We start from the raw sequence: 25,744 nt of genomic DNA on the forward strand, positions 1-25,744 counted from the left end.
AGCCCTACACAAACCTGTTGCGCGCTAAAAGCTCACGCAGAGAAGCTCAGAGAAAATTCCTACGGGTCTCCCTGGGTAGAGGTGACAACGCACACCATAATTCGAGCAAATTAAATCACATAACGGAAACAGTAGGTCGCCACAACAAGTTAGAATTGGACTGAAGACATGGAAAATACGAAGCCCAAGAAAAGTTCCGGAGAAGTAGCAGAGGAAGTGAATGAATAGAATAAATACATAAATCTGGGACATTTTGACTCAGAGGAAACCACTCCTCCCAGCTGCCCTTGAGCGTTTCAAGCCGCAAGAAGGGATGAGAATCCCAAGAGGTCGTGCCTAGGTGTTTTCAGCGTTCTGCCACGTCCTCCTCTCCTCCCCTAAACTGACTTTTTATTCTAGAATTGATCTTCAGCCATGCTACCATGTTTAAACCGCAGAGTAAATACAAATCGCCACGTGGGAAAGGTAGTGAATTAGCAGAGTGTAGAATTCATTTATTTGGCCAAGGTGCTTTGCCACTGTCACTCTGCTTCACCATCAATTTCTCGAATGACTGCCTACTTGATTCCTAGAGGATGGAGACCTATGTGGAATCCATCAGTGACTTATTTGCTATCAGGGTGTAATTTCTCCTCTTTTGAATTGTTCTGAAGGACTCCGTCATTCCCCAAATTCCAGTTTCAAATAGAAATATTTATTTTTCAGACACTCTACTGTAATTAAATCTTTATTTGTAGTCCTTCCTCCACTGGACATAAGCCTCCTGAATATGTGCGCTGCCGCTGTTCTGTTTACTGCTGTGTCTCTAGACCTAACAGAATGCTTGGTAGATGGTAGGTTCTCAATAAGACTGAACGGATGAATAGAAATGATGCTCACCCTGTGTCCACTCAGAAGAATACCTCTTTCAGAGTCAGGGGCTTCACCATCCTCTGCCCACCCAAGATTTCATCACAACACAGACGTTTACGAATAAGTTAAAGTAGCCAACAATTTATAAGCTAATATAGTGTGTCAATGCATGCCAAAAGGATGATTTTCTCAGCCATCCATAGCTGAACCTAAAATAAGTCATTAGACTTATCACAGATTACATACAGTCAGTGTGCACTGGAGAAGATGGCAGAACGAATAAAGCCATGATATTATGACTCACAGACATAGAAAACAAACTTATGGTTACCCTAGGGGAAAGGGGGGAGGGATAAATTAGGAGTTTGGGATGAACAGATACACACTACTCTATATAAAATAGATAAACAACAAGGTCCTACTGTAGAGCACAGGGAACTATATTCAATAATAAACTATATTATTATCCTGTAATAAACCATAATGGAAAAGAATTGGAAAAAGAATATATATATATGTATGTATAACTGAATCACTTTGCTGTACACCTGAAACTAACACAACACTGTAAATCAAGTATACTTCAATAAAAAAATTTTTTTAATAAAAAATAAAATTTAAAAGTTGTGATGTCATAAATCATTAGAGTGATCATCAGAAATCATTCAGGTGATAATCACATTCTTTCACTGCACTTTTGGTGCCTGGTACGTGAGCCGCACCCATCTCTCTTCCATTTCTGGATTTCTTAATTTAAGCTGTGGAAATGTGCTCCTTTTCCATCATTTGACAGTCCTTCTCACTCATATCCTCTCTGACCTCCCTGGGTCCAGTGTTGAGTTGAAGTTTTCATTGCTTATTCTCTGCACACTTTGGCGTTACCTCATGGTTTCCTGACTCGTGTGAGAGAAGTCAGCATCACAAGCGGGCTTTTGCCGAGATGTTTTCTCGTCCTTTCCAGCGCAGAGCTCCCCAAACAAAGAGAGGTTATCACATGTGCCCGAGAGCTGCCTGGGAAAAGCAGGAGCTGTAGTTATCAAAGTTGGAACCTTTATGAAATATGCTTTTGTCTCCGTTTTTGTTGCGCTCAATCAGGTCAACAAGTATTGGCTAAGTGTTGAGCGCGGTTTCCTGTGGGATTGTGTAAGACCTTACAGGACAATAAACGTTTGGGGGGCACTGAGTAATGCAGCCATTTCTGACCCAGCAGCCGGGAAAATGTGAGGCAATTTGCGGCTGCTGGAAGGAGGACAGCTGCGGCTGAGTGCCTACAAGAGCAGAGCGACCTCACCGCCGCGGACCCGGGCGACAGAGCCAGGCAAAATGGTACGTGGAAGGGCAGGTGGCTCCACAGCGTCACGTCCTACGGGAAAATAGGTTCGGATCTGGGTGTTGTAGAGCCTGAAGTTCACAAACTTGGGGGGAGGGGGGTGCTTTAAGAAAAATAGTGCAAAATCATGAAGGTGAAATTGCTGGGGCTCCTCTGGGGGCTTTGGATGGGACCATGTCATTCGGGGGCCTGCTACAGAAGAGTCACTGGAAATTCCCCCCAGCTCAAGATCCCGTTCAGGGAACCTGTCAGGTTCTGTGTGCGTCACCATCAGCTTGATCGAGCTGTGTCTATTCTCTGCTGATTTTCTCCATACTATGCTTAAGCCATTGCCCTTTGAGGACCTTTCTTTGTCTCCCCTTTATTTACTTTTTTAATTGAAGTGTAGTCGATTTAGAGTGTTGTGTTAGTTTCAGGCGCACAGTAAAGTGAGTGAGTCACACACCCTCCTTCAGATTACTCTCCCGCGCTTCATGTTGGCTCTGTTAATTGCTCCTCAAGAGACAAAAAACGTTGGTCATGCCTTCTTTTACTTATCTGTGCTTTATGATGGGTTTTTTTTTTGCTACGAATATTTATTCTTAGCTTCCGGAAGTCTCCCTAAGTCTGGGGCCTGCGGGTATTCTAGATGGAGGTAGAAAGATGGGAGGGAGGTGAACCACACAGTTGCAGCCACATACATAGAATTTTGAAAGTTCTCGCAGACCATGATGGTTTCATTGGATTTAAAAAGTAGTACAACTGTAATGTGCTCTAGGTCATTGCTTTCCCAACGCTCGTGTGCACATGAGTCACCTCGGTATCTCACTAAAATGCAGATTCTGATGCACTAGGACTGGGGTGGGATCTGACAGTATGAATTTCAAACAAGCTCCCAGGGTATGCTGATACTGCCTGTCCGTGGGCCACACTTGGAGTAACATCCACGTACTTCTTTGTTAGGAATCGGTGGCGCAAATACACAGTCAAACTGATTTTAAGGTAACCAGTCCCAGGATTGCAGGGCCGTAACAGAGCCACGGAGCAGGTACTTGCTGACGAGAGAAGGCGTGAGGTGTCTTCCCCTCCCAATATCTCCTGTCCCCAGAGGGCTGGGGGAAGGAGGGTGAGGACTAAACTTTTACGTTGAGGTCATCTCGTTGTCTCCAGTTTTTACACTTTGCTATGGTCTTTTTAAAAACTTTGCCTACAGAGTGATGAGGGGAAGGGGTGCAGGTTTCTAGAACATCTACTAGGGTGCTAGGCCATAGCATAGAGACAGGCCAGGGATCTGAACCCCCCAAAGCTTGGTGCTTTTGTCCACACCAACCTGTATCCTTAGCAGTGTTACGTGTTAAACTAATTCAGCACGATGTATTAGGACGTGAATTTATCACTTTTTGCTTTTCTTCTAAGGAAGGTGCCCAGAGGGGTGCGCTGGGCAGAGGGGAGGGAGCAGAAGGAAAGAGGCTGCTGAAAAGAAGGAAAGGCCTTAGCAAAGCTCTGTGAGGCACTGAAGATGAGCTTCACGCCAAAAGCAAATTTTAGCTCTAACAGGAAAGCCATTGGCATTCTCTGTGCAAAAATGGCTTCCTAAAGCGCGTGCTTTCCATAAATTCATTTTGGAGCAACCAAGGTATGCTGTTTCAAAATGCTGGATTCAAGTGTCAGTGTTAAAGGATTTCTGGCCGTATCATGCCGAGATCAACTGTAACTTTCTCTCGCCTGCAAAATGTCCTATGGAACGGGGACTCGTCAGCTTCTGTGCAGCTGGTATGTCTTTGGCCAGCATCTTAAGAGTTCTATTTTTGAACCACTTTACCTGATTCTGAGTGAAGCTTTCTGTTCCTGTTTAACTTACCATCATATTTTGTTCAGTTATTTAGCAGGAAGATAAGCAGGCCTGACCTTGGGCAAGTATCTGAAGGTCAAGTTTGCCACAGGTCCACCATTTTGGCTTTCGGAGCCCCCATCCCAGTCCGCACTTGGAGCGCCTTCCCTTTCCTTCCCGCCCTCCCCCCTCCACTGCCCTCCCACCACACGTATTATTTTAATATCTTGACACCTACCAAAATCTTAGGTAAATGATACGTAAAGTAAGGGAGGATAACCAAATCAAATAAAGGGGTAAGGAATTGCTACCCTCATCTCTCAATTCTAAAAAATAAAACTTTAAAGCCACCATCCTGAGCCAGCCAGGGAATATACATTTTAATTGAGGGAGCTATCCAGTGGCCCCAATTAACTATACATACCTTTCTCCCTTCCTTTCCTGACTCCTGCGCCCCTTTTGCACCACTTAGAATGTATTCCAACTTCTGAGATTGTATGTTCTTACCTATTTTCAAAACGTGGGCTAGAGTTTTGCTATTTAACACTGCTTGAGAGGTTCCTGCTGAAAGAAGGAACCTCTAAAGGTTCCTTATTTATAGGTCACGTCTTTCTGATATTTCCAGTAGAAGCTCCCTTGCGTGTATCTGGTCAGGCTCAAAGTTACGCCTAGTTCTACCAGACCACAGGCTTCAGCAAGGCTATCATACATTTAGCTGAACACACAGATCTCTTTTAGTGTATTTATTGCCATGATGGTGTGGGCAAGTGTCCCAGGCAGGACACCAGTGATCTGGCTCCGTGGGCTGCGTCTCTCTAGTCACAGCGTCGTGATTCTGGCTAAGTCACCTAGGCCGCCAGGGCTCAGTGTTGCATCTACAAAATGACTTCTAGGGTTCCTACCACCTTTGATACCCTGTGGCTGCCTTCCTACATTTAGGTTAGAGCCTTCTCTGATTAGGAGCGTTACACAGCTGGCATATCGCTCTCTAACATCTGCGTTGTGGTCAAGAATATGGGCTGGGCACAGACATAGAAAACAAACTTATGCTTACCAAAGGGGAAAGGGCAGGGGGGGGATACACTAAGAGTTTGGGATTAACAGATACACACCACTATATATAAAATAGATAAACAACGAGGACCTACTGTATAGCACAGGGAACTCTACTCAATATTCTGTAATAACCTATATGGGAAAAGAATCTGAAAAAGAATATATATATATATATCTATCTATCTGAATCACTGTGCTCTACACCTGAAACTAACACAATATTGTAAATCAACTATACTTCAATAAAAAAGAATGGATAAGCAACAAGGATATATTGTACAGCACAGGGAAATAGAGCCATTGTTTTCTAATAACTTTAAAAGGAATGTAATCTAAAAAAATATTGAATCAGTATGCTGTACACCTGAAACTAATATTTTAAATCAACTATACTTCAATTAAAATTTTTTTTTATATTTCTCCAACATAAAATAAAATGAATATGGGCTATGGACTGCCTGGATTCAGACCCCAGCTCCTGCGCACTTGCAGTGTGGCCTGGTCGGTTTACTTATCTGTGACAGCGTCATCAGCTATAAGCAGGGAATGATGCTGCAACCTACCCCGTAGGGGGGCTTTGTTACAACTTACCCCACAGGATGGGGCTGTTTACAGCCTACCCCATAGGGCCGTTGTGACCAGTAAACAAATGCATCTTTTTAAGGTTCTTTGAAGAGCTCCTGGCACTTCGTGAGCCCTCCTTAAATGTCAGCCAGGATTATCATCACCGCGATCACTCACATCCTTCAAGGTCCAATCTGAATGCCCTCTCTTCCATAATATCTTTCTCAATTATCTTAAGAAAAATAATAAGTTTTCCTTCCTCGGGCCTTTTGTAGCAAAGAGTAAGGACTCCTCTCTAACTTGAGTTGTTTCTCTCCACCTTTTTCTCTTTTCATCATAAATAACTTATGGGTACCCACAGCGTGCCCAGTATTTTCACATTAAGTTCCTCATTTAAGTCACAGAAAGTGAAAGAGCTGTTACCCGTTTCATTTCACAGGTGAGAAAACTAACATTTACAGCACGGAAGGGGCTCGGTCAGGGTGACACAGTGCACGAGTGACAGTCCTGTCACCTCTTGGAAGGCTTCTGAGTCTACCAGCCCACAGCAAGCTTGCATATCCCTGAGCTACTGAAACTATCTCTCAAACCCGTTCATTGTCACTCAAGCACACTGTAGGCTCAACATCAAGTGTGCTGCATAGATGTGCAGGCTTGAACTCCTTACTCTCATGATATCGTTTCCTTAGAAATGCTAAGTAACCATAATGATTCCAAGTCTGGTTAATTCAGCATGCACCTTTTATGTTTAAAACTTACACAGTGGTTGCTGACTTCCTTATAGAAAATACTGTACTGATTTCTGACAGGTTTTTTTTTTGGCCTCCCCTGCACTTTAATCTTTCTAGTTTCATGTGTTTATGGAAATAGGCAGCCTGAGCTATTTGGTAAGCAAATTGATGTGTCTATTCTATGTAGGTAGTGATATATGAGTGTCCAGCCAAATCGCACCAGCTTCTCTATGGAAATAGAGTTCTGGTTTCTAGCTTTAGGATCAAATTTTATTTTGTTTAGTTTAAAAAAAAAAAAAGAAACCTTCCCAACTGAATTTCCCTTAAATGTGGGTAGGCAGAGCCGAGTTTGCTAGTCGCTGGACAGGCGGTTGAGTGAACAGTGGCCCTGGAGCCTGTTGACTTACTGTCCTAATACGAGGCGAGAGACGTTCCATTTCTAAAAATTAGTCCTCACCATAGAAATGCCTTCAGTTTAGAATCGAGGCTACTCTAGGAGAAGAGGGAAGTACAAGGAAGGGATAGAAGCAAATAGAAGGAGAAAGGCAGGTCCAAACTTGATCAGGAACCAAGTATTGTCTCAGAAGAAACTGATCGGGAGGTGAACGAAGTGTGAGTCATCAAAACAGGGTTCTTTAACTTTGTTAAGATGCTCTGGAATCCAGCTTAGGGAGTGGAACTTTGAAGGACTTCAGAGGCAGGTGGGTCCAGGTGTGTGTGACATAAGAACCACAGATTACAGACACGTATGCACAGCATGTGGACTCATTTTTGTGAAAATGAACACCTGCATGTGTAATTTGAAAAAAATCTAAAGGTATGTTCACCAAAAAGTTAAGTTTTCTTTTGCTTGTCTGTAGTTCTTGCTTTTGTCGAATAAACATATATCACATATGGTTTTAAAGATGAAAGCCAAAAAATTCACAAAGGGCAGGATTTGGAATAAACATTTTTGTTAAAATTTGACAAATTATATTTCATTAGATGCAACGACGTGTATAAACTCTTGGAGATTTATTAGAAAATGTTCTTGAGGACTTGCTACCTTCCTTTCTACTCGATGTCCTTCTTCCCTTCAATATACAGAAGCGACTTTGTGAATTTCATTTGTTAGTGGTTTCAGTGGTTCATCATATTCATTTTTTAGATAAAATTCCCCAAGAAACCATTCTTCATGCGATGAATGTGCAAGTTCTATAAACAGAGAAGCATGTGTATCATCATGTAGTACGAGAAGGGCTGTGCTCTACCTTGGACATTGGGATTTGCATTTTTAAAACAGTGCTCTTAATGTTACAAATTGATTCAGCGTCTGAAAATAAGTGCTGAAAAGTTAACTTTGTATTCAACTAACCAGGTCTATTTAACTACCACTCTGCTTTGAGGAGGAATGTTTTAGCTGTGGATGTAAAAGACATTTGACAAGAGTTTTCACAGTGTTCTCTTTCTGCTTTGTTAGTTAATTTTTTTCATGGAGAAATTTAAAAGGCAAAAAGTTCCCTACACCTCTGCCCAGTGTGATATGGCTCCTCCAAAGGGAACTTTAACTCACAAGAAGTAGACATTCCAGAGTTTCAGTAAGTCTTCAAGCAAATTCTCTTCCGACCATAGACTACGGATGTAGAAAATAATCTTATCTGAACAGGCGTGTGCGCAGAGGTTACCACGGAGGCAAAGGTGAAGGGAGGCGTGCTCCCTGCCTTCCCAGGGCCGGCTGGGTTGACTGTGCCCTGATCTCTGCCTCATCTTTGAGTCCAGGAAAAAGAAACCAGTGGCCATGGAGAATAGCACTCACTGGGCTCAAAAGGAAACCCATTCTACTTTCACAAAAGAATTATACTTTATTTCCAGGTAAAACAATATTCAAAGCAAAAAGTGGCCAAGTCTTTATTATATTCAATGGCTAAGATTTCTACTACTTCTGCCTAGGAGACGAACAATGCCCTTGGAGAACATGTAGATATGTTCTGACTGTGTAGATAAATAATAAAAGCTGATTTGCTTGATTCCCATCTTTAGAGTGGTGTAGCCTATGTCAGGAGGGAAGCTGGCTGGGCCTGACCATGGTTTATTCAACGCCAAGCAGAGTTTCTTAGTCTCCCTTTCTTCCACTCCTACCATAGTGGGCCCATCATACTCTGCGGCCATGCCCCTTAGTGCCTGTGTGGCTGCTTCCTGATCAGGTGATAGATAGGATGCAAATACCTTCTTTTTAATGCATGACCCTGGCATAGCCAGAGGGAAAATGAGTGGGGTGTCTCAGAGCAGTGACTTTTTGCCTAGAGCTTGAGAGTGAAAGACCTACAAGCACACTTCTTCAGCTCTGTCGAAATTAAGGTGAGTAAAGTTAATTGCCTTCAGATTATCAATAAACAAAGAAAGATAGTAATGATTGGGCATCTGACTGCTAACAAGCACGTGATTTCACAAAGCAAAGAACATAAGGAGGTTGGTCTCTTGTGGCCGACTGCTCAGCATTGCTTTTCATTACTAGACCTGATACCAGACAGAGGGTTGAAGCAACAGTCTTAGTAGAACCAGAAAATGAATGCATTTATTTTCCAGAAATACCTTAACTTTTAATGTTTTATGCAGTTTTGGAAGAAAAAGCAAGAGTGTTTTTAGTTTATGAAGCACCAATTCTTTCAGTTCTTTTAAATCTCTCTTGACAGCTTTTGAAAATGTTTTATGCTCAGAAACAGTGAAAATTATACCCAAGTCCTTTATGCTAAAGATCTGATCATGTTCAGGGACTGCGGTGTCATTTACAACAATATCAGAGTCTCACAGTGGTTTGGATAATTTGATCCAACAGTGGGCCACATTAGTGGAGAGAAATTTCAGCTGATCAGTTACTTCAGACACGATGAACTGTCTGGAGTTCAGATTGTTTAAAGTTGGGTGATATTCAATTCAATTCAACAGATGTCCCTAGAATGTTTAAGGAAAAAGGAGAATTTTGACATGGTGGTCTGGAAGGTAGTGTGAAGATGGTGAATTTATGATCCAAAGTGGGAGATGAGTACAATGCATAAAATGCTATAAAAATATCAACGTATTTAAACACGTCAAAGCCAAGGCAGTAGGAAAAAAGTGCAGGAATGTGTGTGTTTAAGAGCCTGCTTCAGGGCTTCCCTGGTGGCGCAGTGGTTGGGAGTCCGCCTGCCGATGCAGGGGACACGGGTTCGTGCCCCGGTCCGGGAAGATCCCACGTGCCGCGGAGCGGCTGGGCCCGTGAGCCATGGCCGCTGAGCCTGCGCGTCCGGAGCCTGTGCTCCGCAACGGGAGAAGCCACAACAGTGAGAGGCCCGCACACCGCAAAAAAAAAAAAAAAAAAAAAAAGAAGCCCGCTTCATTGCATTTTCCTCTGTACTGTTAAATCTAATTTAAAAAAACTATTTGTATTATCCGTTAATGAGAAATAGTTGAATAAAAATTATGAAAGCTAAAAGACAACCTAGCTAGATGCTGCCAACATTCATTCTGATCATTTTATTTTATTTAGGACGACAATATGAACACAGAACCCATTCTAGAAGAACTTCTTCTCAAAAGGTCACAGCAAAAGAAGAAAATGTCACCCAATAATTACAAAGAGCGGCTTTTTGTTTTGACCAAAACAAACCTCTCCTACTATGAATATGACAAAATGGTGAGGCCCTATTTATTTCATTGTTTTTAATGCTACTTATTTTTCTCAAGTCTCCACAAAGTGCTTAATACAAGGAAACATCAGGTTTCTTAGCGAACACGGTAAAAATCAACTTGTACTCATCACATTGTCTTTTCTTAGCCAAGTTATAATTAATTCAAGATAAAGCATTTTCAAACACTGCTTAACTTTACTAAGGCAAATTGTAACTTTAGAACAGTGGTTCTCAACTGAGGGTGATTTTGCCCTCCAAAGGATACTTGGCAATGGCTGGGGACATTTTTGGTCGTCATCACTGCGGGAGGGGGGCAGTTTGCTACTGGCATCGAGTGGGTGGAGGCCAGGGATGCAGCTAAACATCCTACAGTGCACAGGCTGGCTCCACCACAAAGAATCATCTGGCCCCGAATAGTGCTGAAGGTGAGAAACCCTGTCTTAACAAATGCTGAAAATAAGACTATTTCTGTGCAGCTGAGAATTCTATCACAGTAGAAATACTGAAATACTGTCATAAAATTGAAACAAGATGAAGATGCTTAATTTTCCTGAATAGATTAACCACATGGCAGGTGATCTGAAATGTGTTTCAAGATTAACAAAAAAAATTAAGTGCTGCTTGAAGACTTGCTCTTGGAGGAGTTTATGTCCACCCTCGAAAAATATATTGTCTCATCATTGGATTTTGACTATTATGGAATAACTGGAGTGATTCTCACGTGCCCATCTCATCTCCCAATCTCCCTCCTAAGTGTAACGTTAACTTGATTCTGTTCTTTGTGCACCACTGTATATCACGTGAGGCATCTTATATTTTCCTTTTAATTCAGAAAAGAGGCAGCAGAAAAGGATCAATTGAGATTAAGAAAATCAGATGTGTGGAGAAAGTAAATCTTGAGGAGCAGACCCCCGTGGAGAGACAGTACCCATTTCAGGTAAGGGGAGGGATAACATTCCATCGGGTGGATGACTCTTCTTTTAATATTTTCTATTATGAACTCAGTATTGGGGGGGATAAATAAAGATGTTGCTAAATGATTCATTAAGACGATGGCAGGTGCTTATATGTGTGTAACCATAGAGAGCATTCTCAACCTCTCTCTGAATCTGGAACATCCCCAGATAGGATTGGGGCAGTTTGCTAAAATTCTATCCACCAAGCTGCCTTCCCTGGTGGGAGAGAAAGATAGGTGAGTGTGTAGGCCTTAGTGGTCTGACTTGCCTTGGGGTCTGATGATCTCTTTCATCAAACATTGCGCAGCATTTCCAATATGCTACAAGGTACTAGGCACACTACGCCTGTCCCCAAGGCATTTACAGAGCATTATAATGCAGGGAGGTGAGTGTTAAGACGAAGGCGGCAGCGTAGCCATGGTGTCCCAGAACGGAGAAGCTGCACTTCTCACTCCCAGAGGTCAGGGAGATTTCCTGTTGGAGGTGACACTCAGGTCGGTAAGGACAATGGGAGTTTAGCCCAGCAAAAACAGGAAGGGCAGCGAAACCAAAGAAACAGCAGATGTCAAGACCCTGGTAGGTGAAACAGTGTGGCATGTTTGGAGAAATCCGGGTGGTGCTCAGAATTAAGGAGCCCCATGAAAGAGTGAGAGACGAGCCTGGAGAGGTAGCCAGGGCCATATCACAAATGGCTTTGCATAGCACGCTAAGGAGTTTGAATTTTACCCTGAAGTATTTCAAACACTGGTCTCCTACGGAGAGTGTGCCTACAGTACCCCATGGAAGTGACTTGATCTAACACCTGCCCTACTTTCATTATATCAAGAAAACTTATCTTTCTGCTCTAGAGACAGACAGACTGTTCTTCCAATGGTCAGACTACCCTGTGCTACTATGAGGGAACAGTGGCCAAAAAATGAAATAAAATAAAATAATCCAGTCAGTGAACAGTCCATAGTTCCCACTTAAAAAAAAAGAACATTGCCCAACTGGGAAAAACCGGAGGATAGTGTGTTCATGGAAGATGCTTCAAATGAGTATCACCATGGCATGGAATACTCAAAAGAACATGAGCTTTGGAACACCAGAGCTCCCAGCCCCATTGCTTATATTTGTGTAACCACAGACAACCTTCTCAACCTCTCTCTGAGTTTGTTTCTTCATTTGCAAAGTGGGCATAATCATGTATTTTTATAGACTTGAAAGGGAATTAAAATGTTAAATTATCTAGGAAAGAGCCCAGAAACTAGTTGGTATTTAATAAATGGTCTGTATTGTTTACCCACAAAAGCTGAATAAACTAGAGAAGGATCTGGGCAAGACATTGGAATGTTCAAACATTTCACCAAGTATCATAAGGAATAGAAAATGACTTATACTGGGGATTCCCAGGGTGGGACATGACCCAAGGGAGTAAAGTAACAGGGAGACATATTTTCACTCAATATAAGCATGAACCATAAAATGATCAGAATGAATGGAAACTGGCAAGGATGGCATAGCAAAAGTAAAGGACATTCTATCCCTGAACATATTTTCAAGGATAGAGCAGATAAACATTTTCCAGTGGGCTATAAATACAGTCATGCACTGGGTTGGTGGATAGACCAGAACACTTCTAAGACACCTGTAATGTCTAACATTTTATACTTTTATAATTCTCCATGGTCCAGGGCATTCCTGCTGAGGCCTCAATGTTCACTGCTGTCAGATGCATCATTGCTGTGATTTTCCAAAGCGTAGAGGTGTCTGGGATAATATAAACTGAGGGGTGGAGGATAAAAATAACTAGATTTAAAAAATCTAATTCCAGAGCTAATGTGTATTATATAGGCAAACTCAGTGTTTCTCTTGGATAACAAAAATTTGTAGTTGTACCAGAGTGAACTATAACACAATTATATCTAAATGCACCAAATCTTTTCCTTTCCAGATTGTCTATAAAGATGGGCTTCTCTATGTGTATGCATCAAATGAAGAGAGCCGAAGTCAGTGGTTGAAAGCATTACAAAAAGGTAATTTTTAAAAAATGTCATCAAAGGGAGTCTCTGACTGAGCTCCTTTGAGGCTTAGTGGAGGAAAGATATGGCAATAAAAGGGCCTAACACCAATAGAGAAATCTGTTGATTTTCCTACCAACCTCAGAGAATGTGCTGCACTCATCCTTGTTTTGCATTCGCTTTGTTACCTAGAGGAAGCCTGGGCATCGTGTTCCCTTTCCTGCCCAGCACACAGCTGGCTATTGTGCCTTCCCCACAGCTAGGAGGAAGCCAGACCACCTGCTCTCCACCCACTGTGCTTGCCTTTATCAGAGCAAAGTCTAGATCCTCATGGGGCTCTCTCTTGGGTCCCGTAGCTACTGTACTTTGGGTATTTACAGAAAATTATGTCTAATACTTACTAATACTTATCATTTGCCAGCTACTGTGTCAAGTAGTTGGAAACATTTTCTTAGGTAATCCTCTCGACAACTCCACGGCAAGGGGTAATAATACTATTCTCCATTTTTCAGATAAGTGAAATTACACAGACATGGCAAACGTCACATACCTAATTATGGAGAACACATAATTCAATTACCCAAACCCAACTTTTTTAACAGTACAGTATAAATGCCAGGCAAAACTGGGAATTTCATGAAACATTTATTTAGTGATTCTTAGGCTGCCCTGGTAACAACCTGTGACAGAAGAGAGAAAATTATTACTAATTGGGCACTATGATGTTTCTCCCTATGATATTTTTATTTTAAAGGTGGGTAATGGTATGAGGACAATATTTAACTCAAACGAGTGACTCTGTTGGTGGAATTTCAGATATTAAGCTCCTAGATGGGGGAAGATTTTACTTCATTTAAGTTTTAGATTCGGGCTCTTCTCACTACCCTTCAAATTACACCACTTAGACAACCACCTACTCTACTTCAATGCAAATACATCCTTTTTCACTCATAGGGCTTAATTTTCCCTTTGTATGAAAGGGTTTAGCAACCTATTCTGTAGGAGAATCAAGTGGTCCAGGTAAGAGAAAAGCCTCCCTCTACCTGCCGCCAGCTTGTTGACGTAAGAAGGGCATCCTTCTTAGAGTCAGACAAATCTGCGAACAAGTGCTGCTTTGCTGTGTCATCTATAAAACCATCTAACGTCTCTGGGTCTCAGTTTCCTGACCTGTAAAATGGGAGATTGGATTTCTTTTTTCCTAGAGCATTCACGAGCCAGAAATGAATGACTCATAAATACATTAAAGAGTCCGACACACAAACATGAACCACTGTGTTATAGCGGGGCCTCCGGGAGGAGCTCTAAGATGCTGCTTCCCATTCGGTCTCCTTTGGGGGGATTTGCCAGGGGCAGTTGCTATGGAGACACCCCCTGTGTGCAGCTATTTGTCACGCACTAGGGTTCTGTGTGGGTCTTTCTGGAACTATATATGGTAGTCAGGTTTGAGTGGGCCCTGGGCAGCTCATGTGAAGGCTTATGGAACATAAAAGGAAAGCAGAGAGAGTAGCAGAAGTGAACCTCTCAGCCCCTCATAAGCTGCAGAGAGACCCTATCACTAAGGCTGCCATGTGCATAGTAAGCCATTTGTATCATTTAATAATGCTTTGGGATGCAGGTAAAAAGACACCAAACAGTTGCTGAAACAGATACATGTTTGTTCCTCTTCCATGGCCAGAGGTAAGCAAACCTAGGGCTGGTGCAGCAGCTCAATGAAGTCAGTAGGAACCCTGGCTCCTTCTAGATTCTGCTCTGCCACCCTTAAGAGGTTCCCAGAAAGGCTCTGAGCTTTCCCAGAAGCCCCTCTGCAAACTTTTGCTCGTGTCTCGTTGGCCAGAGCTGTGTCTCATGGCCATCTCTGTGTGCAAAGGAAGCTGGAACACAGGATCTGGCTTTTCCAGCCTCTGTGCTGGAAGACAGCAAGAGAGAAGGTGAGTGAGATCAGCTACCATGGCTCTGAATTCAGCTGACCCGATGTGAATAAACTGTATCCTTCTTTCCAAAAATCAAAACTGAAGGGGGTTTGGCAGGGAAGCTGGCATCTGGGCATTGGAATATAGTAGAAAAAGCCTGGGCCCGAGTCTCAAATACGCTATTGACTAGATTTGTGAACTTGAGCAAGTTGTCTCTGCACCTCAGGTTACTTGACTCTGTAAGAGCCATGATAACAGTAATAGCTCCCCCCAAGGTTGTTGAGTAGGTTCAGTGAGATAGTGTGAGGGAAAATATGCAAATGTAGAGTCCTATACACATAATCAATATATGAGTTCCTCTTATTCTCATTATTAGATGGTGGGACTGTTGCAATGTGGACTTTTGGACTTGGCTGGAAAACAATTAGTTCCCCAGGAAACCAAATCCATGTAATAGAGAACAATAGGAATCCTGGTACATGGAGACCAGGAGCTTATAGAGCAGGAAGGCAAGAAATGTGCCCAAGGAACTGCAATGACCATTTGGGGCCAAGGTCAGAAACTAGTGTTTTGTAATCTTAACTTCTTTTGCTTTTTGTGACTTTTGTAATAATTTCCCATTAATATTTGGTAAAGTTTTTTTATGCCAGAATTTTCAGCTAAGCTGAGCTGGGTTAGACTAAGGGAATGATATCATTAAAGCCCACTGTTCACTGAGCACCTGCTCTGAGCCAAACACTGTGCTGGACGCTTTACATACATTGGCTCATCTCCTCCCAATGACCCAGCAAAGTAGATATTATTATCCCCAAACACTTCCTTGAGTCATGCTTGTAAAGAAGGGGTTTTCTTTGTTTCTTTTTTTGGTTTTTGTTTTGTTTTGTTTTTTACTTTATATTAAAGTTTATTATTCCATTTGGAAAATCTACTGTACAGGGACAAACCCATTGGATTAAGCAGAGTTTTGCCAAAAGCAAAAGACTATCAACTCTTTGGAATATTCCTGATTCCAGCCCAGAGTCGGGCCACGGGACTTTGATCCCAGGAGTTCTCCTGGGATCAAAATAAGGAATCCTCAAGATGAATACAAAATCAAGGAAAGAGTTCAAGTCACACGGAGAACCAGCCCTCCCTACCGGGAGAATCCTGTTGAACTGTTCTCTACTAAGACCTTGTAGGCTTCTATGCTGTATTTCGAGAGAGGTGAATTTGTTGTAGACACAGTATTATACTCCAATATTAGAATTTCGTTTCTTTGGATTCAACATTGCCCTAGTTCCATGGTTTTTTTAAATATGCACATATTTCTAGAAAAGTAGCCCCATAAACCGTTTATTCCTTAGTGGAAACAGGTCAAAAGTCACGGAAGACCAAGAAGGGATGAGGAACTGTTCTAGCTCAGGAAAAACTAGATAACTAAATGCCATGTGTGTTTCTAGACTGGATCCTCGATCAGAAAAAGTGAATGATTACAAAGGGTATTATTGGAATAACTGGAAAAGTTTTGAATACAAAATATATATTAAGTCATAGTATGGTATCAGTGTTAAATTTCTTGAATTTGATAATTGTATTACGGTTATGTAAGGAAATGTCCTTGTTAACAGAAGTTACACGCTCAAGTAGTGATGGATGACATTATTTAGGTCATGATATCTGTGACTTACTCTCAAATGGTTAAGCAAAATATAATGATAAAAATTTTAATAATAATAATAATGTGTATGTACAGAGAGAAAATGAGATGAAACAAACAAACAGTTAAAAGCTGGTGACTCTGTGTGAAGGGTATATGGACATTCACTGCACTATTCTTGCAACTTTTCTGCACATTTGAAATGTTTCAAAATAGAAAGCAGAAGCGGGAGGAGTACATGTTTATTGGAAACTTCTTTTCTTCTTGCTAAGATCTAGTCCTACTCTAAAATCCTAACACCAAGCTGATGCGTATATGTAGTTTCTAGCAGTATTTTTTAAAGACTGATAGAAGTTATTGTGTTGTTCTTACTAAAACATGATTGGACTTTTCTTTTTGGCTTTGTAACTTCTGAGGGAAAGACTTACATCCTTTGGGAACCATTTGCCCCTAGGCTGGTTGCTAGCAAAATGAGGTTTTCATTGTTTTCTGATAACAGCACTTACTGAATGTGTTTCTTCTCTTGGGCCAACGTTTACTCATGCTGTGCTTTCTTCCTGCCTGCTCCCCAGAGATAAGGGGCAACCCCCATCTGCTGATCAAGTACCACAGTGGATTCTTCGCCTACGGGAAGTTCCTGTGCTGCCAGCAGAGCTGCAAAGCGGCCCCAGGATGTACTCTCTGGGAAGCATGTAATGTGACCCCTCTGTTGGGCTGGACCCTGGGTGGACAATGCCCTTTAGGCAAACCTGGCAAATGCCAGAACAGCTCGCCACTTCAGGAAAACAAGATGTGCCAGATTGGTCAGCATCATGAATATCCAGCTTCGAACATGATATCTAGCAAATGAAACCTAATTCCAGGGTCAACTGAGTCATGTTCCTTAAAATAATAACAATATGAACATCTGCCATTCATTCATGTCATGAGAAATATTTTTAAACGGAAATCATAAATCAAGCAAGGAGCTGTTTATTTCCTCCCAAAATTCTTCCTGGTTGAAGATAAACTCCAGATGGGTAGAACGTGGTGAACATATCACCATGGTGCACAAACTAACATCATAAACTTAAAAAACCAACATTCTTTTCAAAAATATGTCCAAGGATAAAATTTAAGTAACACTTTTAATCACCATATATACCAAAATGATGGATGGCCAAGTTTTCAAAGATATATTTAACGTGGTTTGCCATTCTGTACATGTTTGCTGATTTCTTAATAACATCACAGAAAGTAGTGTAGGGTTTGCTTTACGTGCAATCGGATTCTACCCAGACTTTTATTCCCAGGGAAATCTGCCTGACACTTTATCCAGGGACAGAAAGCCCACTGAGTGGCTTTGAAGGGCTAATGGAGGGAAAGAATTATGCTGTTTTTTGCTTGTGCCCTACGGGGTCCTACTGTATCACCAGGATACTTACATGAAGCAGTCATATATTTTAGAAGTTTATCATTGTTTAACAACATGAAGTTGTTGATAAATAAGAAGGAGAACTTATTCTGGTAACAGTTTTACCAGCCTGGACAAACTATGCTTGGACTATAATGACTTTAAAGAATTAAATGAGATCAGCTGCATGATAACAACTTCAAGAACTGTAAAACAAGGATGTGAAATATTATTCAAATTCACCCTACAATAGTATTGACCCCCGACAATCGTGTTAATGTTATTATGGGTAATTTTACAATAAAATCAGTGACTAGGGCTTCCCTGGTGGCGCAGCGGTTGAGAGTCCGCCTGCCGATGCAGGGGACACGGGTTCGTGCCCCGGTCCGGGAAGATCCCACATGCCGCGGACCGGCTGGGCCCGTGAGCCATGGCCGCTGGGCCTGCGCGTCCGGAGCCTGTGCTCCGCAATGGGAGAGGCCACACAGTGAGAGGCCCGCATACCACACACACACACAAAAATCAGTGACTAAATATTCATTGTATTTCCCATCTCAATTAAACTACACAATGAATATTTATTCATCTTAATTAGATCCCATTGCCCTTTATACTCATGAATTGTAATGATTTAATGAACTATACAGAATGGACTGTGCATGGATCTTCCCTCCAGTGTGAAGGGCCAGAGAGTAATGTCTCCTTACAGCATTAATCATTTACCCCAATGATTCTGTCTATGGTCAGCATTATTACTCAGCAGGCCAGATTCCAGCTCTGACTCTGCCCTAACTCCCTGGTAAAGAGCAGGAAAACAGGCCAGAGAGAGCACTGCCTTGGGGTTATCCTCCTGGGCCCTGTCTGGGTGGCACCTGCCGTGTGTCCTGGGTGCCAAAGGCTCTCTGCCGGCCTCTGAAGAAAACTACAGAACGTAGTAGAGGTGTCATGGCTTGCAGACAGCTGTGATATTGTCTGTCTGCCTAAGTGTCACTTCTTCCCTCGGCCTCCTCCTCTGCTGAGCTACAAGGCAGCCCGCAGGCACATCTACTAGGAAGGGAACAGTTGGGCATCTTTGCTTCCTTCTGTTTCCAAAATGTCATGGACCATCCTCTGTCCAAGGTATATATGGCCTATAAATAAGTTGACCACACACCCCAATTTGCTTGGGACAGTCCATCCTGCAGCTGGGGACCTGGCATAGTTATTAAAAGCCTACCCATCACTGTCAGAAAGGTTCCCGCTGAGTCAATACACCATATGGTGACCCCACTTATAAGACATACAATGGCTTCACCCTCACAACCTGGATGTCTATCTACATGTGTGAGTAGAAAGAAAAACCAGCAAGTATCCTAACAACGGGGTGGTGGGGGGAAGCATAGGATAAGTTTGTTCACTTATAAATCAGCTATTTCTATGCATCTTGTATGAGCTGATCAAAGAAGAATCAGACATGGATTCTGAATCCTAGGCTCGTAGATACTACCCAATGAGATTAGATATGTTACTCAGAGACGAGGTAGAAATGTGGCATAAAGTAACAGTTTATAGAATTTAGAGGACCTTGAATTTCTTATCCACTTGGGAAGATACTGATCATCAATGGTGAAGTGGTATCTGAGTTGGGTATTATACAGGAAAGCAACAGAATCACTCCAGATGTTCTAAGTTCATGTAATCTGGAGTATTGCTCACACAATCTAGTTCACTCTTTTGATTCATAACATTGGGTGTTTTGCTTTGTTTTATTTAAAGTTTTTTCTGCTATTACTTGGTTTTACTCTTCAGATGCTGATCTGCACATTGAACCCAAAGAAGAAAAACACAGAGCTCCCATCTTCCCAGACAGAGTGGTAAGTCAACATTTCAATTTTTTTCATAGTCAATATATATTAAATAAACCAAGAGTTGCCAAATTCAAGACTGGAATACATGGGCTTCATTCAGAATGCCCGGCAAAGAGAGAGAAGACGTGACCTATCGCCAACAGCCATGGCAGTAGCAAATAATAAACTCAAACAAAGAACCGTTTTATGTTTTTTTGCATTTAACGACTGGGCCTTTTTCTAACCTGTAAACGCAAAAAATGATGTATGTGGGAGAAGCCCTTAAGATGGCATCGCATATAACAGGCAGCTATATTGGCTGACATTCCTCCCCCACCACCAGCATGGCTAAGTCTGCCTCGTGTACGTATCCTGGCAAAGGAATGGGACCCCATAGGGCACAAGCAGAATATAATTCTTTCCCTCCATTATCCCTTCAGAGCCACTTGGTGGGCTTTCTTCTCTGTCCCTGAGGTATGTCATTACCTCAGATGACATAAAATTTCCCAATTACTAGTAGTCATGAGAACAGCCTCTAAAGTGATCCATCCAATGTTATAATCCCATGACTCGAAACGTCATTTCAAGTTGAAACATCCCCCCCTTCCCTTAGCTCAAGTCTGCATTCAGAGGGCAGCCTGCTTTGGGGGAGAGGTCAGGGAGAGGCTGAGATTTCTGACGCTTTCAGGATTGAGGCCCAGGAAGAGAGGGTATAATGAAAAAGAGACAGTCATACGTGGCCACTCCCATCATGATTTGGCAGTGGTGGCTTCTGGGTGAGACAGGTTTCCAATGCTGATTCTTTATCATACAGGACACTTTCGTGGATTTCCCCCTGGGGTGGAGTTTTACGACAGAGCAAATGTCTTGACCCTTAGCTCTTCGGTTTCTAGCCCTCAAACTTTCTACTGGGTCCGTTCACTCATCTAGGGCAGAGTTCCTTTCAAGGTGGCTCCCAGCCAACCCTCACTCAAGGGTGGAGTTGGCCTACAGGAAAACAAACAAAACCTTGACTGCTCTGCTTAGTAAAACTATGTGGCTCGTGCTCCCTGCTTTTAGGCTTCCCAGGTAGGCGTCAGCCTCCTCAAATGCCAGGAGACACATAAAATGGCCTCCTTGTGGTTTTCTGGAAGCTCACCTGAAAGTAAGGGAGCATCTCCATCCACCCATCAGCTCTGTGGTGTCTTGGGTACTTATTTTCACCTACCCACATTCACACGTACTTACTTCTCTCTTTCTATCTAAGTTAAAACCATATAACTTTTGTAAACCAACATGAAGGACAAAAAGAAATCCATTATTGTCATAGGTTGAATTTTTGTCTCCCCAGATTCATGTCCACCCAAAACCTCAGAATGTGACCTCATTTGTAAAGAGGGTCTTTGCAGATATAATTAGTTAAGGATCAAGATGAGATCATAATGGATTAGAATAGATCATAAATTCAATGACTGATGTCCTTATAAGAAGATGAGGGGACACAGAGAGATACACAGAGAAGGAGGCCATTTAAAGACCTAAGCAGAGATTGGACTTATGACGCCACAAGCCAAGAATGCCTAGAACCACCAGAAGCTGGAAGAGGCAAGCAAAGATCCTCCCCCACAGCCTTTAAGTGAAACCTTCATTTTGGACTTTTGACCTCCAGAGCTGTGAGAGAATAAATTTCTGTTGTCTTCAACCACCAGATGTGTAGTAACTTGTTATGGCAGCCCCAGGAAACTGATGGAATTTTTAAGGGTTGGGAGTTTTAGTCTGTTGTCAGTGATGTTGCTTTTTGTGGTTTGGATACATGCTCCAGCCCTGAAGCTTGAAAATTACGGCTCTGTAAAACACCTAAGAGCAATGTCCAGAATAAGCGAAGGTCAATTAGTGGTTACCTAGGGGCAGGATGGGAACGGGGACTAACTACAAATGGGCCCGAGAGATCTTACAGGGCTGATGGAAAGATGCTAAGACTGGATTGTGGTGGTGACTGCTCAACCTGATAAATTTACTAAAAATCACTGAATTCGACACTTACAAAGGGTGAATTTTATAGTATGTGGTATGTAAATTATACGCTAATAAAGTTTATTTTAAACAAATCTAAGAGCAGAGGATAATTTAGGAGCCCAAAACCATGGCATCTAGTCTCTGGCAAGTAATTCCCTCCCCCTCCCTCCCCCGTTTCTCCCTTCCCCATTTTTCCTTCCCCCTCCCTCCCGCCCTCCTCCCCCTCCTCCCTTCCTCCCCTGTCTCCCCTCCCTTCCTCCCTCCCCTCCTTCCTCCCTCCCTGCTCCCTTCCTTCCCTCCTCCCTCCCTCCCCCTCCTTCTCCTTCCCTCCCTCCCCCCCTCCCCTTCCTTCCTCCCTCCCCCCCTTCCCTCCTCCCTTCCTTCCGATTTTTTAAAATTTAAGAGCTAATATACTTTGGTTGTTAGTCCCCAGTTCATGCATCTGCGCCTCACTGTGATGTACTAAAATCTTATCCTCCAAAGCTGAAGGTCCCTCGAGCAGTTCCTGTTCTCAAGATGGATGAACCATCTTCAAGTACCGCTCTAGCTCAGTATGACAGCGACTCCAAGAAAAACTGTGGCTCCCAGTCAAACGTCAACACGTGGTTCATGCCCAGAGAAGACTGCCCTGACTGGTGGCAAGTAAGAGGACTCAAAAGGTAAACCCCAGCTTCCAGTCTGGCTGTGCGGCGCACAGAGTAGACACTGCCCCACTCACTGCCTTGGAGCTGAGCCTCAACTCGGTCCACACAGGCCTCAGCTGAGATAGAGATGCCCTCCGAGAAAATGGTCGGTGCCTGAGCCGGAAGCCTGGGCAGCGGCGGCCCTGCTGAGACCCAGCAGCACAGACTTTCCATTTAGATGATCATATCTAATGATCTAAGTAATACTTGAGCATTTTATTCCCTTTCCTTTCTCTCCCCTCCACCTCCAAATAACCCCGTGTTCCAGAACACCAAATCTTTCAACTATATCCTCTGTCTGAGAGAGCTTCGACTGGGTTACTTTTTAATGCACTTCGGCATCACTGGCCAAATGACTAGTCGATCAAGTGAGGCCATGGCTGCCTTCTCAGGATGTACACCTTCGCCCACACAGTCTTCTTTGCCAGTTCCTCTTTTCACTTAACATCTGGGACATTTTTCCCATTTGAATACATGAGAACATACTAAATTTTTAATTTTTTAAAGTTTTAATTGTGGTAAAACGTCATGTAAAATTTACCACCTTAGTCATTTTGCAGTGTACAGTTCAGTGGTGCCCATTACACTCCCAGTGCTGTGCAACCTGCCTGATTACTTTGAATGTCTGTATAGTATTCTCCCATGTGGATAAACCTAAGCGATGCACAATTGATGGATACTCTCCACGTGCTCTTAAAAACCACAAAAAGGCTAAATAAATCGCTTAGCATTTTTTTTTCACTTAGCATTTTTAAGTAAGCGTTTTCTTATGAAGAACTGAAGGGAAAAAGCTATGTTCGTGAGCAAGGCTGTTTGGGAAGCTGGGGAAGGAGGCATTGCTGTGCTGGGGCTTCTCCAGGCATTCACTGAAGTGTGGTTTTGAGAAAGACCCTGGGCTGTGAAGGCAAACAGGAAGTAGGTCCTACATTCCAAATAACACAGCCTTTGGACTTGGAGAAGTCAGTACTTCCCCATGCTCCGCTTTGCACCCCAAATGAGACAGATAAAATGATGGGTGGCAGAGGATGAAGAGAATCCTGCAGATCCATCTGTGTCCACATGGAGTTAAACGGTTTGGTATTTTCAGGACTTTCCTTTGCAATCATAACAGCAAAGAGGAAAATAACTTATTTTAAAATATATCAGCAACAGAATGCTTGCATACATACAAGAAAATCAGGGCAAACCCAGTCAGGATGATTTATTATTCCAAGTTTTCTATTGTTTGGGGTTATTATGAGCCATTATTAAAAATTCTCTTTTCTTTAGGCATCCTGTCAAACTACTGCTTTTTAGTGGAGTCCCTGCAAGGATGAAAATGTGAAAACGACTCATTAGCTTCCATTTCCAAACCAAGTGACATATATGGGTCAAACTGTGAAAGCTGAAACATATCTAACAAAACTACTTTTGTCATTTAACATTTATAAACAAACATCAATTTACGAAATGCATCCCTCTTTTTTGTAGCAGTGAAGATCTGGCATGCAGTAACCAAAGGGAAAGAAATGCTGCAGATCACAGCACCCTAAAGATGTCATGGTAAATCAAATTCAGATATTCTTTTACACCCAGGATTTCTGCCTTTGGCAGGAAAACTAACCACATTTGTGATAATTTTGCAACTAGCCTTTACTTTTTAAGGTAAATATAAAACAAATCCAGCTAGTTTGCTTCTCTGAACCCTGCAGGTGGTCTGAGTTGATGGCTTCTGGGTCACGCTGAAATTTCCTACCCATGGTTCATGATATACACTGGTGTTCTCGTGAACATGGACACACCGGGCTCAGGCATCTCTAGCAGGCGGGAAAACAATGTAGAGTTGAGTAACTCTTCTCTGAGAATAGCTCTATGCACAACCAAGATTTTCTCTAGCTTCGTATCACGGCTCTCCCGGAAGCATCCTCATTTATTTCACGAGCCCGCTCTTCTGACAGAGTCCAAGAAATCTACATTCCTGGGGGCCTTCTGTATCAAGGAGCCAATTTCTCATGAAACTGGGCATGAGCTCAACTTTTAAGCAATTCTCTCTTCACTTTGCTGACACCTTGCCAAGTGCAGAAAAGGGAAAGCTAACAGTCCAGCTTTTACTCACATGGATGAAAGCAGGGTGGGATCTGATATGGCACTGGGAGGCACTTGGATTACTTCTTGGTGGTTTGTTTTTTTTTTTGTATTCATGTCATTCCCTCTCTTCTTAAGGGGATCCCCTGAGTCAAGTTCATCTGAAGAAGAGGAAAACCTTGATGACTATGAGTGAGTTTTGAAAGTCCTCTGTGTTTCTCTAAAACTAGACATAGATGTTTCTATTGTTTTCTCCCCCTAAGGTTACAAGCAGATGGTTCAAACTTGCTCAGGAGGCTGTATTTACATGGAGGCACTCATGTGAGGTTCTGGGCCATGTATCTGGAGGATGGGTGACAAGGAACTGGGTTGTTGCTAATGAAAGTATTTTTCCCCAGTCTGGATGATCTAAACCAGCTGCACATATTCCTGGGATCTATCACACACCTGGCCTCCTCTTCATTTCGCTTTGACTTCATAGATGCAGCCCATGACATTTCTGCTGATTATTTCTTCCCTGGAGGCTCCTTGCCAGGATGATGTTTGAAGGCTCTTATTAGCGTCGAGTCCAATTGTGAAGTTAGTTATGATGCAGTAATTTTACAAGGTAGCACAACGGAGCCTTGAATATCACAGCATTTATGTTGAGAGATTCCTATTCCTAGAGTGACCTTATCATTGAACATCCAAACTAGGACACTTTAGAAAGAGAAAGAGTGCACTGCTCAATGTTACATCTGGACATCAGGCATAAACTGGACTCCTCTGGGCAAATAAGAATGTGTGATCGCCCCAATTATACTGAGACAGGGTGGTCTTAAGTGGTTGTTAAGGTCCTTTCCAAAATCTAAGACTCTACCATTCGACAACAAATAGGGACAAAATAATCATCCCCTGGACTTAAAGTCTGGCATTAAGGAGAGGTGGGAGCAATGGCACAGTGCATCTCTCAGACACCTGCTACCCAACAGCGACCAATTCAGTTGGACACTAGGATAACACATTTTTCTAGTTCTGGTTTTGTATGAGTGCTGTTACTGATTCATTGGCTACGAGCGCAGTGAGAGCATTTACAAAGTACATGTCACTCTTCACCACCTTCTAGCTCCCCTTTAACTGTAGCTTCTTCCCCAACATCTACCCTCTGGAAAGCAACTACTGGAATCATTCAAACTAAGATAAAAATGACTGAGATACAAAATGTAAAACAGAGAGCTAGTGGGAAGCAGCCGCATAGCCCGGGGAGACCAGCTCGGTGCTCTGTGACCGCCTGGAGGGGTGGGAGAGGGAG

General features: G+C 42.6%; 1 protein-coding gene across 1 annotated transcript in view; it reads left to right on the plus strand.

Annotated features, from left to right (window-relative positions):
* Nucleotides 1-2,099: 2,099 nt before the first annotated feature.
* BMX (BMX non-receptor tyrosine kinase) overlaps nt 2,100-25,744 on the plus strand; it is a 49,576-nt gene continuing 25,931 nt past the window's right edge. The window contains exons 1-9 of the mRNA XM_082865304.1: nt 2,100-2,178; nt 9,849-9,995; nt 10,823-10,927; nt 12,880-12,961; nt 17,065-17,184; nt 19,674-19,738; nt 22,190-22,365; nt 23,860-23,931; nt 24,592-24,645. Coding sequence (XP_082721430.1) covers nt 2,176-2,178; nt 9,849-9,995; nt 10,823-10,927; nt 12,880-12,961; nt 17,065-17,184; nt 19,674-19,738; nt 22,190-22,365; nt 23,860-23,931; nt 24,592-24,645 — 824 coding nt within the window. The 5' untranslated portion in view covers nt 2,100-2,175. The remainder of the gene's footprint in view (nt 2,179-9,848; nt 9,996-10,822; nt 10,928-12,879; nt 12,962-17,064; nt 17,185-19,673; nt 19,739-22,189; nt 22,366-23,859; nt 23,932-24,591; nt 24,646-25,744) is intronic.

This window comes from Leucopleurus acutus (assembly GCF_964270905.1).
Source record: "Leucopleurus acutus genome assembly, chromosome: X".
Lineage (NCBI taxonomy): Eukaryota > Metazoa > Chordata > Mammalia > Artiodactyla > Delphinidae > Leucopleurus > Leucopleurus acutus.